This window comes from Triturus cristatus, chromosome 11 (genome assembly GCF_964204655.1).
Source record: "Triturus cristatus chromosome 11, aTriCri1.1, whole genome shotgun sequence".
Taxonomy (NCBI): Eukaryota; Metazoa; Chordata; class Amphibia; order Caudata; family Salamandridae; genus Triturus; species Triturus cristatus.
In genome coordinates this window covers 266060346-266078206 of record NC_140594.1, presented here as the reverse complement: position 1 = coordinate 266078206, position 17861 = coordinate 266060346, and the positions used below count along the sequence as shown (strand labels likewise).

General features: G+C 45.6%; 1 protein-coding gene across 2 annotated transcripts in view; it reads left to right on the top strand.

The window, feature by feature from the left end:
- CHEK2 (checkpoint kinase 2) overlaps positions 1 to 17861 on the top strand; it is a 243964-nt gene that overhangs the window by 102840 nt on the left and 123263 nt on the right. For both annotated transcript variants that reach the window (XM_085636234.1, XM_085636235.1), the window contains exon 8: positions 2374 to 2482. In XM_085636234.1, the coding sequence (XP_085492360.1) occupies positions 2374 to 2482 (109 nt within the window). The remainder of the gene's footprint in view (positions 1 to 2373; positions 2483 to 17861) is intronic.

The window sequence follows — 17861 nt, the reverse complement described above, 5'->3', positions numbered from 1 at the left end:
ATATCTGAAGAATGCTATGAATTTTCACTGTTGCCTTATTTTTCTTAGAATGAAATTACCTTTTCAGTCTAATCTGTTTCACTTATTCTGTTAAACAACCAAGTGGCTGTTTTAATTTAGTAAATATGTCTCCGGACTTCTGTTCTTCTATGTCGCTAGTGTTTTCTTGCTACGTTTTTTAGATGATTTCAAACATGTTGGGAAAACTGACACCGTAAGGCCTTTTAAATACCAATAACTAGTTACCCTAACCACTAGTAATAAAGGTAACATGTTGCTCCCCGAGACAAATTCTGTATCCAATTAAGTACAAATATTTTAGGCAGTCCATTGTTTGGTCTCAGGGTGTAATCTTTCATAAGTGTTCTTCCGAGCCGGACAGCCAAAAATTCAAGTTTTAACAATACACTAAGTTTTCTTTTTCAAGAAAAAATTACTTTGACTGGCCAAGCCTTGGTGGTACTGGGGACTAGAATTTCATGTTATCAGTCTAGCATGTTATTGCACTATCTGTTGCTGACAGAATAGGCCCTAATTAAATGAAATGTTTTTATCCTATGAGATTCTAAAAAAACGTATATTGTACAGAAAAACTAGAGGAAAAAAGGGAGTTGCTCCTCAAGTTCATCTTTGATTAGTCACTAAATCTGCTAACTATTCACATTATGCTGCTGTGATTTCTATCCGCGCAAAAATGTTTTTCGGCACTATAGGCTGTGCATAAATTCTTTCTTTCCTCACCTTGCTTTCCTCCCCCTCCTGTCAATAACACCTAACTGTATATAAAGGTGTTGCATCATTCTGATTAGGGGTGGGTGGAATTTGCGTAGATGCGCTACGCAAAGCTCCGTGAAACGGTAAAAAATCTCAGCGAGAACGCAGAAATTCCGCGAACACGCGGAATTGCTTGTTCACAATGCTTTTTTCCTGTTCGCGAATGGTGTTTGCATGCTCGGGGGGAAAATATCTCGCGAACATTTTGAGAACGCGAACAAGCAAAAATTTCCGCAAGCCGCGGAACACATAATTTTGGGCAATTCCGTGTTCTCCGCGGAACGCGAAATTACCCAAATTCCGCAAGCGGAACGGAATTTACCGCCCAGGCCTAACTCTGATGTCCTCTCCTTACTGATTTGCCTCTTCATGTTTGATGCTTCAACAGTGATGGCCGCTTTGGAGTTAGGGAAACATGGAAATGTATTGATTCCCAGACAGAAGTGAGGCCAGAATTTGCAACAAGTGATTATAAAGCCTTTTACTTGAACGTTACCAGTGTCTCCGCAATATTTACAAAGCAGAATTGGGGCTTGAAAAATAATCTTGTTAGCAAGGGCCATTTCACATTTTCAGGATACTTTTAAATGGATCTCGTTTACACAGTCCATGGATATCGATGAGGTCTGATCATTACAGAAATGTGCCATAGTACTGCCTGACTTTGCAATCAGCCGAGCTCAAACACAATTAGTCACCTCAAGAGACTGTCTAAACATGGCTGTACATTTTTTTTGTTTCGATTGATACAGAATTTAACTGCAGACTTCTTTTTAAGGGGGCTTGTGCACTTGAATGCAGAGAGACTGAGGAAACACGTATTCTTTCTTTGTGTGTCTTGTCTTGTGACAGCCCCTCATTGAGGAAGCATTCTCATGTATTCCATAATGTGTAGGCTCTAATGTCCTCGGTTATAAGGTCGGTCCTTATCTGAATTCAGATTTTCTTCTTATATGGAGCCTAAACTTTAGTGGGATATTTTTTACTATGATTGCATACTTGAGCTTGCACGTGGCTTTGAAGGAGCCTTAGCATTTGTCATTGTTTTCAATTGTGTTACAAATTCAGCTCTTCTCCGTGGACCTTTCTTTGCAGATATACAAATTCATAGAATTAGTAAAATGTTAACAGACTAGGCAGAGTTGTAATTTATTTATTTGAAAGGTTTTATATAGCGCTGGCTAGACCCGGGGGTATCCGAGCGCTTTACATGAACAAAAGCAATCAAGGAAAGCAGTTGTTCAGGGTAAACAAAAACAAGCGAGTACATCTCACATAAAGTTAAAAGGGGGCAATAATAACTTTAGCAATTGTTCAGGGTAACAAAAGACGCAGGTACATCTCAAATTCCTGTTTTATTAGAATGAATGAAGAAAGGCAGTGGTGGACAGTTTCTTAAATTAGGAACACTTTCAGGTAAATCATGGAAAACGTGCACACATTAGACTCTGTTTGAAAAGTAGGTTTTCCCCATTTTTCTGTGCACAGTTTAAAGACTAAATAAAACTCAATTAGTTATAATAAGTGATTAAACTGATTTGTGTTTTGAGACTAGAAATGGCACCCTTTTACAGACTTGCCACTCCATTTTTGCATTAGTGGTGCCTGCGGAGAGGTTAAGTTGGCCTTTGAGAAGTCGACGTGTAAGAAAGTTGCTGTAAAGATCATCAATCGACGGAAATTTAGGCTAAGCGGTTCAAGAGAGACTGTAAGTATACCCCTATTTGTTGTGCAGTTTATCATTTAAAGAGAAGTTCACAGACCTATCGCAAACAGTAGACCAAGTTATTTTTGCCTTTTCTGAGCTTTAATTGCATTCTTTTTTTTTTTTTTTTACAATTTTTATTGATAAAAGAGAAAGAAAAGGTAGGGTAAATTGTTAAAACAATGTTTGGGTCCACAGTAGAAACACATCAGATTTAATTGCATTCTTGAGAGAAGTGTGTAACCTACTAGCGGTTACTGCTCTACAGTAGGATTAAACTATGAAACAATCCCTTTGATTACTGGGCTTACTTTCACATTGTTCTAAGGTGGGTGAGGGAGATTGACCATTCCAAGACGGAGATAGTACATTACTAGTTTTGTTAATTATTCAAATCTTTGATTCTGCCTATATTACCAGGTTGCATTTACTAATTCAAATTTATTTTTAACATATTGAGGAGCCAGCTTGCATTGGAGCTTCTATCTCATTGCTTATGTTTGTTTTTGCTTGCCAGTTTGTTGCTCTATTGCTTGTGAATTTTGTCCCTATTTTTCCAAGTCTCATTCCAGAATTTAAACTGTAAAGTTCAAGTACTGTATCCTGTTACAGATTACAGCGTTTTTCTCTACATTGTGTATTGCCACAGCTTCCTCTCAGCTATGTCTAGAGCTGTGGTTTAGATTTGTTTGAGTACCTTTTTCTTCTTTTGCTGACATCCAGTAGAGGTACTTGATTGGCAGGGATGCTTGCTACGGATCTCGTTTGCAGACTCCTCAGATTCAGGAATAGAAGCGAGTATCATGATGCCCTTACTGACCGAGTAACTCAAGTCAGTGAAATATGTTATCCACTCTGGGTTGAACACCACCGCCTGCTTTGGCAGAGCGGTTGGTACCAATGCTGTACTTTTGTGCCATATGTGTAGGAGCTCCATGGGCTTCTCGAGTGCCACAGCTCACTCCCTTTGGCTTCTCTGTGTCTGTGCAGCAGTATCACCAGTAGTTTTGTATCTTTCAAGGCTTTGGTAGAGACTTGGCACCAAAACAATGCTACGGTCTACCTCAGCAACAACCGACTCTCCAGACCTTTCAAGGTCTGGAATCCAGCCAACAACATCCGGACCCACCGGAGCAACATACTGCTCAGTCACACTCCCACTGCCAAACCACTTTAGCATGCTTACATTGGCACATAACCATCCTGTTGGAGGCAGGATAAGGTACTACTTTCATGATAACATCAGCTCGTTGTGTGAGTGAGTTGTAAGCGCTATCTGTCCAGCAACCATATAATAATTTTTTTCTGGTGAAACTGGTGCTACGGACTAAAGCGATATGCCTGCCCACGGTTGTGACATCAATCCATCACTTTTCCAGGATTTTTTGCTCCAACTCATCCCTCTGAAGAGGATCAGAGACTCTATTGTTTGGTTCCCAAACAAGCTTTGAGCATTTACATAGATCACACTACTAAGGAACATCACGTGGACATTCAGCTCTCTCTGTGGCTTGCTATGCATTAGCCAAGAAGCCCCAGAAGGGCTCATTCAACCAGTGCTAAGTCTGCACCTGCAACTCCGACCGCAACATGGGCGTCAGTTGACCCGATCATGAAGCACTACTGCCTTGATAGTCAGGTCCGGCGAGAGGGACACTTTACTCATTTGGTTCTGCTGGATTTTTTTGTCTAAGCCATTCCACAGACCTGCCGCACGCCGCCCCTCACCACCCCCGTCATTCCCCCCACCTTGGGTGATAATTCTCTGGTATGTAGCGTCGACGGCTACAACTATTCATCAGAGCACGTCATTTACCTTCGGTAACGTTCTTTCTGGTGGATACTAAGACTCTTTACTCATGGATCACTGCCTGAAAGTAAGCAGAGCTCGTTACTCCTCTTTTAAAGGCTGCAATTCTGACATTGTGGTTGATGAGAAGATTAAACCATTTGGAGCCGTATTAGATTTGAGAATGTCCCTGAATAAGTTATCTGAAGATTATTTTGTCCTCTCGGAAACAGGGCACAGTGACAAGGGTCATCATTGGTTAAAAATACAATCTGGTAGTGCTTTGCTTGCCGGAACCGCTAATGTCAATATAAAATAACTTTGGGTTTTATAGACTTCTGTAGTAGGGGATCTCTGTGTATAGTCATAATCTAGTGAATAGTCCCGCCCATGTGCGGGGACCCCGGAGCAATAAAAAATAATCTCTTAAGGTGTCAAATCATGCAGACCTGCATCCACCCTTAAGAGAGAATTTAATTTAAAGACAGATAATGCAGCCTATACCCACAGGCTACACTGTCCAGTACTTCAACTAGAAAATTCCACCAACATCCACAAACAGCACTGCCTGTCCAGCTTTTCTCTACAAGGAAAAAAACCCTGCCTCTACCAGCAAAAGCCTCTGGAATGATAGAGAGGAAGGAATGGACAGACAAGCCCTATAGGCTGCCATTATGTGGCTCAGAACAGGATACTGTGCCTCTAAGAAAACTTCCCAGAACTTTCCCAGTATCCCAGAATGCACAGCAGGTCCCTTTTACTTTCAGTTCTTTTTTCCGGCTCCTACTAGCAGGACCATGGAGCATTGAGCTCTCCCTTTTCAAGGGTTTATTTGTTACTTTTCAAGTGATTTAGTGTTAGTAAAGTCCTTTTCCTCTGGTGTTGTCAGCATGCCTGGCTTGTTCGACAAGTGTCCTGATTGTGAAAGGAAAAAGGCTAAGTCAGACCCACACAGGGTGTGCATCGTCTGCCTTCCCCAGTCCCACGTGCCGGAGGAGTGTGAGACCTGCCGCTCTTTTTCAGCCAGGACCCTGAGAGAGAGGATGAAGATCTGGCTTCAGGTCCTGGAGGACAGAAGGCTGAAGGCACGAGGTGGGTCTGGAGGGGCTGATTCTGCCCATGCGGAGGCCTCTGGGGGGCTCCCCAGGGGCAGGAAGACCAGCAAGCGTCCCCACTCCCCGTCGAGGGCGTCGACGGCGGCGTCGAGGGGGATGACTACGGTCTGTTCGCCATCTCCCCAGGGCTCTGGGGAGAAGCGGCGTCGACAATCGACGTCAAAGGAGCTGAACAGGCCACCGTCGACGACATCGGCATCTTCTGCGACGACGCCGCCGTCAAGCCATCGGCGTCGAGATCAGGCCCGGCTTCGGCGATCGCCGTCGAGGGGAGATCGCCGATCGCCGTCGGCGAAGAGAAGAAGGTCGCCGTCGAGGGGCTCCTCGACGTCGCGAGCCAGCCGACACCCGGCGTCGAGGCGGCGGTCGCCGTCGAGGCGATCGACGTCACGAAGATCGACGTCACGAAGATCGCCGTCGAGGAGGCGATCGACGTCGAGGAGGCGATCGACGTCGAGGAGGCGTTCGTCATCGAGACGGCGCAGGGGGAGCCCTGACGCCAGGAGTAAGAGGGGAACGGAGTCGCCGGGATCGGTGTACTCCGTGGTGTATACACCTCCTCGGATCCCTACGCCATCGCCTCCTCCGCCACCACCACCACCAACTCCTCCTCCTCCACCGCCACCACCGCCGGCTGCGTCACCACCTCCCCCTCCTCGGTCTATACCACCTCGCCCTCCGTTGGGGCCACCTGCAGTTCCGCCACGGTCGGTCTCCCTGCCCAGGTATCCGACTCCACCGCAGGGGACGCCGAGGCCACGACACCCACGGTCGTCTGGCCCGGCTAGACCGGCGGACAGGCCGAAGCCGAGGAGGTCGCTCTCCCGCTCCGTCAGGAGGAGAAGGTCGCGGAGCCGTGGGCGGTCGTCGTCGTCAACATCAGGACGGCGCCATAGGAGGCACAGGTCCAGGTTGCGCACACTGTCCTCGGCCAGGGATTTCTCACCGACGCTGTCGGACTCACCGGGGACTAGGGTGTCTCCTGTGGACGATCTAGTCTCCTTCCAGGAGGTGCTGCTGAGGGGTGCAGCCAAGTTGGGAATCACGGTGACGGTACCGACACCCACGACGTCCGTGATATTCGAGACTCTACACAAAAAACACCTGTCTCGCCCCCTGCTGCCTCTAGTGCCGGGACTGGTGGAACCCGCGTTGGAGTTGTTCCACACTCCCACGGTGACGAAATCCGCCCCCTCACGGCTCCTGAAAAAGTATCGGGGCCCGGACTCGGACCCTGCTTTTTTAAGGATGGACCCGAAGCCGGACTCTGTCATCGTGACGGCGGCGAGAAAACAGCATGCGACCGCGCCTTCATCGACGGTTCCGCCTGACCAAGACAGCCGCTGGCTGGACTCGGTGGGCAGGAAGGTGTGTGGGACCGCTTCTACCACCATGAAGGCGGCGAGTGCGGGGGCGCTGTTGGGGCGTTACGACCGGGCCCTGTGGGAGTCCCTCCAACAGTATGCGGATCTGCTGCCTCGGGACAGGAAGGAGGACTTCCTGGAAACGGTGCAAGAGGGTATGCTGGTTTCGAACGAGGTTCATCAGTGCGGCAGCGGATGTCTCCTTGTTGGCGGCGCACGCCTACTGTCATGGCGTCCACCAAAGGCATCACTCTTGGCTGCGCCTGACGTCGCTCAAGCCAGAGGCTCAGCACAGAGTAGCCAATCTGCCCTTCTCGGGGGAAACCCTGTTTGGTAAACATGCGGATGATGAGATGGCCCGCATGAAGACGGAGGCAGAGACCCTGACGGCTGTCGGGTTGGAGAAGGCCGAGAAGAAGAAGCGCCCATTCCAGAGACGGTTCGGGTCTACGGGCAGAGGGCGTGGGCAGGGTTCGGGACAGCAGCAGCACCAACAGCAGCAGTTCCGGAAACCCTTCCAGAAACGCCAGAAGGGTAGAGGAGGCCAGCAGGCCACTACTACTACCAAGGGCCCGGCCGGGTCTCGACCCTGAGCGACTACTTCCCCTGCAACTGTTACCCACTCCAGTGGGGGGAAGCATTCAATTTTTTCCGGCAGAGTGGAGAAAAATTACTCAAGACAAGTGGGTGCTGAATATTGTTTGCAATGGATACAGTCTTCGGTTTATCAGCTTGCCTCCAGCGATTCCGCCGGTAAGCTCTCAGTTTCAGCTGCGAGAGCTCCAGGCGGAGGCAGACATCTTGTTGAGAAAAAAGGCGGTAGAAGAGGTACCTCTGTCTCAAAGGGGAAGAGGTCTGTACTCTCGGTTCTTCCTCGTTCGCAAGAAGGACAAGAACGAGTTCAGGCCCATTCTGGATTTGTGGCAGGCAAACAAATGGATTCGCAGAGAGAAGTTTTGCATGCTATCGTTGCATCAGATTTACCCTCAGCTGCAACGGGGAGACTGGCTCTGTGCCATAGATCTACAGGATGCGTACTTCCATGTGCCCATTGCACGGAAGCACAGGAAGTTCCTACGATTCCAAGTCGGCGCCAATCACTATCAATACACAGTACTGCCATTCGGGCTGAAGTCTGCGCCCAGGACCTTCTCGAAGAGCATGGCGGTGGTGGCGGCACACCTGCGGAGGAACAAGGTGTTTGTCTACCCGTACCTGGACGATTGGTTGATCAAGGCCTCATCCTTCTTGGAAGCGCAAGAACACTTCCGGTGGACGTGCGTTCTCTTGAACAAGCTGGGGTTACACGTCAACATGTCCAAATCGGTCCCGACTCCGGTCCAGTGCATACAGTACTTGGGAGCCTCCATCGATACGCGGTCAGCAAGCGTGTCTCCTTCGGAGAAGAGACGGTTATCCCTCCTTCGGAAAGCTCAGGACTGCTCCATCGACGACGGTGAGGAAGGTGTCTTCACTGCTGGGATCGATGGCCTCCTGTATCTTCCTCACGCACGGCTGCACATGAGACCACTGCAGGAGTGCATGGAGGATCAGTGGGATCAGAGGACAGGTTCTTGGGACGACAAGATACGGCTGTCTCTGCATGCTCTTCAGTCTCTGAAGTGGTGGTGTTCGGCGGAGAACCTCCTCAGGGGGGTTCCCTTCCACAAGGACATTCCCGAGACGAGTATCGTGACTGATGCGTCTCTCCAAGGTTGGGGAGCGCATTCCGGGGACTTGCAGATTCAAGGAAAGTGGTCCCCGTTGGAGTCGACGTACTACATCAATTTCCTGGAACTCAGAGCTGTCTTCCTGGCGTTGAAGGCCTTCCTTCCGTCCTTCCAGACCACCTCGCTGCTGATACATACGGACAATACAACCACTATGTATTACCTCAACAAGCAGGGGGGGTCGAGATCGCGCACTCTGTCGCAGGAGGCGCAGGCGATCTGGCACTGGCTTCTGGCCCGAGGACTGACGATTACGGCCACGCATCTGCCAGGGGTGCAGAATGTTCAGGCGGACGCACTGAGCAGACTGATTCAGGAAAACCACGAGTGGGTCATAAACGACGAGGTACTAGGAGAAGTCTTCGCAAGGTGGGGGACTCCAGACGTAGATCTGTTCGCCACCGCCGAAAACAGCAAATGCCGAGACTTCGCATCCAGGTACTACCAGCGGGGGACGCTGGGGAATGCGCTATGGATCGACTGGTCGAACAGCTTTCTGTACACTTTTCCACCCATTCCCCTGATTCTGGCGGTGCTCATCAAACTGTCCCAGTCAGGGGCGCGGATGATCCTGATTGCTCCGGAATGGCCCAGACAGTGGTGGTTCACGGACCTACTTCACCGGTCTCTCCTTCCTCACATACGGCTGCCGTGCAGGCCGGACCTTCTCACGAAGTTCAGGGGGCAGATGGTGCACCCCAACCTCTCGGCCTTGAGTTTGGCAGCATGGCTCCTGAGATGGTGCAATATGGCCATTTGAATCTACCAGAAGATTGTATGGACATACTGAAGGAGTCTAAACGGCCTTCCACTAGGACGTCCTATGCCTACAAGTGGAAGAGGTTCTGTATCTGGTGCAAGTCCAAGAGCTTTGAGCCTACGACATGTAAGGAAGAGGTCATCCTTCCATATCTTTTACATTTGGCGCAGTCCGGCCTTAATTTCCATTCCATTAAGGTTCATCTGGCTGCTTTGACTGCTTACAGGAAATGCCCTTCACAGACTTCCTTCTTTCAGATCCCTGTGGTCAAGGATTTTTTGGAAGGCTTGAAGAAAGTGTTTCCTCCTGTCAGACTTCCCTCGCCTTCCTGGGAATTGAATGTGGTGCTGTCCAGACTGATGAAGGAGCCTTTTGAACCCATTCACAAGGCTTCGTTGCAGCACCTATCCTGGAAGGCGGCGTTCCTAGTGGCCATTACATCGGCCCGCAGGGTGAGTGAACTTCAGGCATTATGTTGTATTTCACGCTGCTAAGGTTGTTATGCGTACTCACCCTAAATTTCTTCCTAAGGTTATATCTGATTTTCATGTCAACCAGACCATAACTTTACCTACGTTATTTCAGAATCCCTCTTCGCCAGCGGAAAGGTCTCTCCATTCCCTGGATGTTCGGAGGGTGTTGAAGTTTTATCTTGATAAGACCAAGGATATTCGTAGGTCAGACCGATTGTTTATTAATTATGGATCAGTCAGAACCGGTCTCGCGACCTCTAAGCAGTCCATCTCTCGGTGGATTGTGTCCTGCATACAATTGTGTTATCAAAAGGCTAATAAGACCCTAGGGGGTAAACCTAAGGCTCATTCCACCAGGGGCAAAGCTGCCACGTCTGCTTTGCTACGTAATGTTCCGATTGCAGAAATCTGCAAGGCGGCCACTTGGAGGTCGGTCCATACCTTTGCTAAGCATTATTGTCTGTACACGGATGCCAGGGCAGATGCTCAGGTTGGGCAGGCCTCACTGCGGAATTTGTTCGCACAGTAGTGGTTGTGTTGTGTATTCTTCTCCACCGCCGTTTTGGTGTGGGGATGGGCTTGCCATTCTATTAACTAGATTATGACTATACACAGAGATCCCCTACTACAGAAGGAGTAGTTTCTTTTCTGTAACTCCAGTTCTGTAGTAGTGGTATCTCTGTGATAGTCATAAGCGCCCGCCCTCCTCCCCGGTGGAGAGATGATTATTCATGTAAGGAATGCTACAGGTCTGGCGTGCTACGCCTTCAAAACGAACTGAAAGTAAAAGGGACCTGCTGTGCATTCTGGGATACTGGGAAAGTTCTGGAAAGTTTTCTTAAAGGCACAGTATCCTGTTCTGAGCTACATAATGGCAGCCTATGGGGCTTGTCTGTCCATTCCTTCCTCTCTATCATTCCAGAGGCTTTTGCTGGTAGAGGCAGGGTTTTTTTCCTTGTAGAGAAAAGCTGGACAGGCAGTGCTGTTTGTGGATGTTGGTGGAATTTTCTAGTTGAAGTACTGGACAGTGTAGCCTGTGGGTATAGGCTGCATTATCTGTCTTTAAATTAAATTCTCTCTTAAGGGTGGATGCAGGTCTGCATGATTTGACACCTTAAGAGATTATTTTTTATTGCTCCGGGGTCCCCGCACATGGGCGGGGACTATTCACTAGATTATGACTATTCACAGAGATACCCCTACTACAGAACTGGAGTTACAGAAAAGAAACTACTCCTTCAGCAGCTACGTCAGTGGTCATTTTGCACGCTCATGTGACACAGAAAAACAAAAGCTCATTATGCCTACAAAAAGCGTTCAAGGGAAAAACAAGTCCACCAGGAGTTCTTTCCCAAGGATTATATGTTTTACCTGAAATAAGCTTCCATATAAATTAGAAACCTTTGTCAAGCAGCAATGCAGTTAAGACATTGTTGCTTTAGGTCTTTGTGCTACTCCGCTTCCTGTGGCTGTTGCTTGGAGTTTAGTGCTTTGTGTGCTATGTAAACCACTTTGAAAGTATGTACCAAAGAAAAAACCTTTGCAGATATGTGCTGTATAAGGACCTGTAATAATTGAAGGTGCCATTTGTTGTGCTATTCCCATTTTAAGGTGAAAGCATATGATTGGTGATGTCCAACAAACCACCAAAAAATGTCGAATTTTCTTTTTATTTGGAAGAAAGACTAGTGTGAGACGTTACTTTCTCAGGTTACTTAATCTAGCATTCCTCAGAAAAATGTGGTAATAAGTAACTATTACCATAGGATGTTCAGCTTCCCTTTTTAGCTACATTTCTACACAATGGAGTGGTAGACCTCTTATTGTCTTTGTTGGAACCATAAGCAGTAGCTCATATAAAGTAACCTATCATTGGCACCTCCAAGTGAAAAGTTTTTGATTCACACTGACAAATACCAAACTTCCAATATATTTAAATAAAATAGCTGCTGTGTTGGATTGTCCTCCCCTTACATCTTTCAAAGTGACAGTGTTTTTCCAGCATCGAGTCTTTCATAGATTAACATGTTTGAATTATCCCTTGTCATCAGGCTGGACAGCCTCTGTTTAAAATGCTAAAGGCACTCATTTAACATTGCAGTTTGTACAGTGTATCTAGGTCATTCTATTACCAGGAGACAGCCAATAAGGAAGAGAGAATTTGATCACCACATCCGTTCGAGGCGTCCATGTCTTAGATTTTCTACAACGCTTTGAGTGAAAGGGAATCCTCCAGAACTGTACTCTCAATCAAGAAATCTTCAACTTTTAACTTTATTATTTGGAATGAATTCTGATTAAAAGCAATGAAATTCAGATACAAATTGTAAATAACCTTTCTTTCTCTGAAACTGTTTCTTCCTGTTATTTCTTTCATTCACAGCTGCAAGACACGTACTATTTCTTATCCTCTCCCTGAGAAAAGTGGGCCGTGGGGAAGAACCTTTCTGATGTTTACCATCTTTGGCATGGCTAAAACTCTAGCAAAACCCAAGAAATCGCTTTTTAACAGCAGTCCAGTCTGTGAGACTGAAAAGTATTTGCACACTACTCTGGTGCAATATATCTACTGTCCATGTTCTGCATTCCTGGAAAATAAGTATGACATGGTTAAATAAAGCTCTGAATAAGAGGGAGAAGAGGCTAGTTGTGGCCTTCACTGTAGCCCAGTCATCTGGCAATAAGTTGGTGCACTTTCTCTTCCTCCTTCCAGACTTAGAGCAGAAAAAGTACCTCCACCTCGAGTTTGCTGAGCAGAAAACGATGAGGGCTTTATGGGCTTCTTCTCTGGATGTTCTGCTACCCTTAACTACAAACCCTCTGAAGCTGCTTTAAAGTCCGACTTCTGATTTCCTGTCAAAACTGTAGTTGGCAACCTTCCTACTAAACAGACTTTGGGTTAGCCCTCTTCCTGCCAGGAAGCTTGAGGGAGAGATTGAGGCTGACATATTTCCAGAGATATCGGTGGCTGTGCAGCAGTTTGTGTCCTGAGGTATAGATAGTATCTTCGGCTTGCTCGATGAAGTGTTTTCTTAAGTTAGGAAACGTGTGGAAGAGTCACTCAAGGCATTCTGCATAAATGCAGAATTGTCGCCTGTCTAGCGTGTCTCCTAGACAGGCGACAGACTCCTGTTGTGCTGCTAGAAGTTCATCTTAGAGAGGATCCTTCTAGTGGCTGCCCTTTTCAATGTTACCTTAGTACAAAACTCCACACAGTTATCAACAGTGCTACAGCAGTCCTCCATACAATCAGACAAACCAGAAAGTGGGATTGAAATCCAGTAGCTCCTGTCAGAGCACCCTGTTAAGTTAGAGGGCTGCAAGATCATTCTGGTGGCTGCAGATTGGGACCAACAGAATGGGTTTGTGGACATTTGCAAGATGTCTGTGGGTAAACTAATCACATTAAAGTTGCACCAAAGACATTTGATCTGTGCATAGGCCAGATTCTGAAGTACAAACCATATCCCCTGTTGATGACAGCTTGGCTGCTAAGAAACTAGAATTCATTACGTTGAATATTGGTGACCATCGTAGATGCATCTGTAGCCCTTGAATAGGAAAAGGTTTTGCATCGGGGATATTCTAATGGATATAGCCCTACGTGACTCAAGCAGTACAGGTTTTCACTCTTACGGGCCTTCAAGTTAGGCCTCAAATGCTCACCAGCCAGAGTTCATTTAGCTACGATTTCTCATAATGGGTTGCAACTCAACCCTACTCACAGATTCACTTCTCACACATAATCTTTAAAGAGTTCATGTTCGCCTATTCAGTTCGCCTATTCAGGTAATTTTTTTCCAATATTCCCTCTGCGTGGGAGCTAAACTGTGCCTGGTTCTCTTGTAAGGTTACAGGTAATGTATTTGTTCTTGTGGGTGCCCATTTTTTACTGGCAATTTCCCGAATGACGTGTGTGATGCAACTCAATTTCCTAAAAATGAATACTAGAGAAATTGCTACTTAAAGGCCCAGTCTGGCATTTAAAAGCATACTCTCAGTTTAGGAAATCCTGAGCATATGTATCATGGATACGGATGCTTCAAATTCTCCGGATGCTTTTGTCCCTTTGGAAGGCAAGGAAATATCGGGAACCAAGCTTATATGATTCTGAAAATTCTAAAAATAAGGAAAGTCCAAGGCCCTGAAATAGTCCTTCTCGTGTTTGGCTGCTAGCCTCTGGAATAACCTGCATAAAGACATGAGGACAAATGACCACCTTCTTTACTTCAGAATGAACATGAAAACTCTCCTATCCAGACCTTCTCTATAAATTATTTCACCTAGACTGTCTCTGCGTTTCCATAATTCTACGCTGACAATGTTTTCTATGCCTAGGTCCACGCTATAGCAATACTAAAACTAAATAAAATGAAACATTTGTACAAGGAATACAGTTTAATGCTGGAAAAGATTGTGTCCTCTACTTCTCCCTGACATTAACACCCCGAGAATAGAGATACTCTGTAAAGAACAATTCAATAGTTCTAAATATTTGCCTCTATGATACCTAGAAAATGGTAAAATTCGATCTACTGTCAAAACCATCAAGTTTTTATTACTGCGCACTGTATAAATAGTTGTTAGGCCAGGGGACCTATTACTTTACCATGTGTTGATTTCAACATATCACACTATATTTGATTACAGATCATCCTGGAAGGATTTCTACAGAATTTAAAAATATAATCTAGCCAGTTGGCATAGCTTGTTGCGAACAATCCGTTTTGGAAATACGCACAAGCATTGAAGGAAGGCTGTCCGAAGGAAGACCTCCAATGGCACATTTGTCCTTTGTACTATCAGCCTGGTTTGTTCCAGCATGTAAACTCTGACGAGATATTTGCCATGTGTCAAGATTATGTAACCGCAGGTTCCTGAGGTGTGTGAGAAACTCTAGAATTGTTGTATCTCAAGAAGCTGCCTATTCCTGGGACTTTCAGGAAAGCAGTAAAGGAACCTCATCAGAGTTATGTAGGTACAATTTGTCTCCTACAAAAAAGAAAAATGTGCCTTTGCCCAAATATTCCAATATTTTAAAATCTAATCCAACCCACTACCCAATTTAATCTCCTTAGTATCCATCACCTTTCTGGTTTAATGTTCTCCAAAATGTTATTGTTTACAGAATCTTCTTCCATGATTGGTTACGTTTACCTCAACACTTTCTGGGTAGAAACTACCCAATCGGAATATCTGAAAAATAAATTACTTGTCTGAACCAATGAACACAGCACTGTAGGTCTTGACTCAAATGTCTTTAAACTATGTACAACACAAACAATACTCAGTTCAGTTTTCAGTTTTACACTTTATTCGGAAGGTTTTTCCTTCCATAAAAGTAAGCGAATATTTCAAGGACGAGAATTATAGATGGCAGCATTTGTCTTCATAGACTCTTAAGAATAACCTAATTAAAAACATGTTTCATTGTCAAACTTTTATATATCGGATAAAAGCACATCTATACACCACAATATATATTACAAAGATTGGTAAATAAAATTACAAGGTAGCAGCAGATTGTTAAAGTAATAAAGTGCCATGTTCCCTCACAGCATGTCTTAAGAATTAGCCTACGTATAAACATGTGTCACTGTCAGACAATTGGATAATGGATAAAAACATGGCTCCTTTTAAAGCATTTCCTTTTAAAAAGTGGAATCAAGAATAGCCTTGTGTACAATTCATAACATTTACAAGACAATTAAAAATGTGTCCTAGTTTGGCCTGACTCGTTATTACACGGGCAAGGAATAGCAGCAATGTTCAGTTGGTGCAGAAGAGGAAAGCACTGTAAGTATTTAACAGTGGCTGCTCAATACCTAAATAACAGAGAGCGCTCCTATCTCCCACTATGCTCCTCTAAATAGATGGGGGATGACGGTGAGGTACTCAAGAACAAATATGTGGTTATCATTGAATTCCCTACTGCGCTTTGAATGCTACTTTCCTGCACAAGATCATAAAAAGCTAAGGGTACTTCCTTTCTCTTAAAAGTAGGACATAGTTCTTTCTCTGTAAAGACCCTCTCCATGCCAAATTTTCCAAATTCAGATTCATTATATGCCAACCACATAATTCGGAGGCCGTTATCACAGGACAGGCAGTCATTTATAATATCTCTTGTAAGTACGGCCTGCTCCTTGCTCCAAATCGATAGCCAGAATAATAAAAGCCTCACTCTAATAAAGTCAGTTTATATATATATTCACTGAAAAAACCATAGGTTTCACACATGTTATAGTTAGCGGAAATTTTACTGATAAAAAAACCAGTGAAATTCCCCCGTTATAGTTAGTGTAGGCAACTATAACTCACGCGACCGCAATCCTCTGCTGATGCTAATACTGTATTTAGACACTTATTTGCCCATGTCTTCTTCCATACATTTTTAGCTATACATATATTTCAAATATTTTTTTTTCATAAAGACACATATGTCATCAGCAGAAGATTGCGGTCGCGTGAGTTATAGTTGCCTACACTAACTATAACGGGGGAATTTCACTGGTTTTTATCAGTAAAATTTCCGCTAACTATAACATGTGTGAAACCTATGGTTTTTTCAGTGAATTTGCAAGGTTTTTTAAATGCTAATTCCTAACTATAACGTGTGTGAAACCTATGGTTTTTTCAGTGAATTTGTACGGTTTTTTAAATGCTAAGTTACTTTACGCCATTCGTGGCGTGCGCGCCCACTTTACGCAGTTAGTGCCGTGCACGCACGGTGGGCACGCGGTGCGCTACGCGCACCGCGTGCCCACGTTACGCTAGATGGGCCATGTACGCACGATGCGCTTCGCGCACCGTGCGCACATGGAGGACATATGATGCACTTCGTTTTGAAAGGTAATATTTTAATTTTTCGTAATTTTTATAAGTGGGGTGGAGAGAGTGTTGTTAATTTTTCCTTTAATACTTTTTTTTAAAAAATATTGTGGTTTTTCACACCTCTAATAAGCCCTGCACATTTGGTGGCCTGCGGCCACCAAAAGAACAGGGGGTGGGGTGAGTGTGGATAGTGTTTTTTTTTTTAACATTTGTTACCGTACGCGTACGGTAAGCGGATTCGGCGAAATTAGCGAAAAAATAAAAATTGCATTTTTGGCCTTGGGGGGGGGGGGGGGGCTTTGGGGACTCCCTCAACATGGCTATGTGTGTGGGAGCTGTCTAATGAGCCCCTTTACATGTTTATTGGTTTTATTTAACAACCTAGCTCTCAGTGCGAGAGAGAAAATGGCGGCCGCCGCTTCCTGGTTTCGGCTGTTTGGAATGTTTACTAAGATCTAAGAGCCAATCAGAATCGCGCTCGCGCACGCCACCGTACGCGTACGGTAAGCTTACGGTAAGCGTACCGTAAGCTGGCTCAGATATATATATTGATTTAAAGGGTATTTTCTCAGAATCTACTGAACAGATTTACACCAAACCTACAAAAGGCACTTCCTTGACCTGAGGACTACCTCTCTGCCAAATTTCTAGTAATTCTGTTCAGCCGTTCGGGCTGTAGCCCTGTCTAAAGGTCCTATGGAAAAATGCATGGGAAAAACGCGTTTTGGGACCCCCCTTTTATCTCAGCCCCCGCTTGACGAATCCCCCCGAGACTTTCAGGGTAGGAGCGGAGCGTAGCGCCCCACCTATTTTGAGAAATTCGCGAGGATTCGTCGACCAGCGCCAAAGTTATTCAAAATAGAATGTTGCGGATTTCCTATGGAAAAGGGGTCCTAACTATAACTACCTACTGGCGACCGCCAGTAGGTTATATATATATATATATATATATTCTGCTCCAAAGGTTGTCCACCAGGTGAGCAGCACTCGATCAGCAGCTTTGTTTATGATAGGCATGGACGAGGATCCGCTTGTAGAAGCCGCTCCGTAGTGGAATTGCCTGACGCGTTTCGAAGCTCCATATGCTTCTCTTCAGAGGCTTTAACGGAGACGGTGTGTGCAAGCGCTGAACCTACTTCGCCATTTTCATATTGCACTCCCACCAATGGGAAGCTCGAATGAGACTGTGCATTGTGGGAAATATGGTCCGGATAGCACACAAATCTTGTCCTGTATGGACCCTGCAAGTGGACTCGTCCTCAATCCTGTTTGCCGCTGCTGGCCCACATTACTGACATGATGGTTACCATGTCAGGT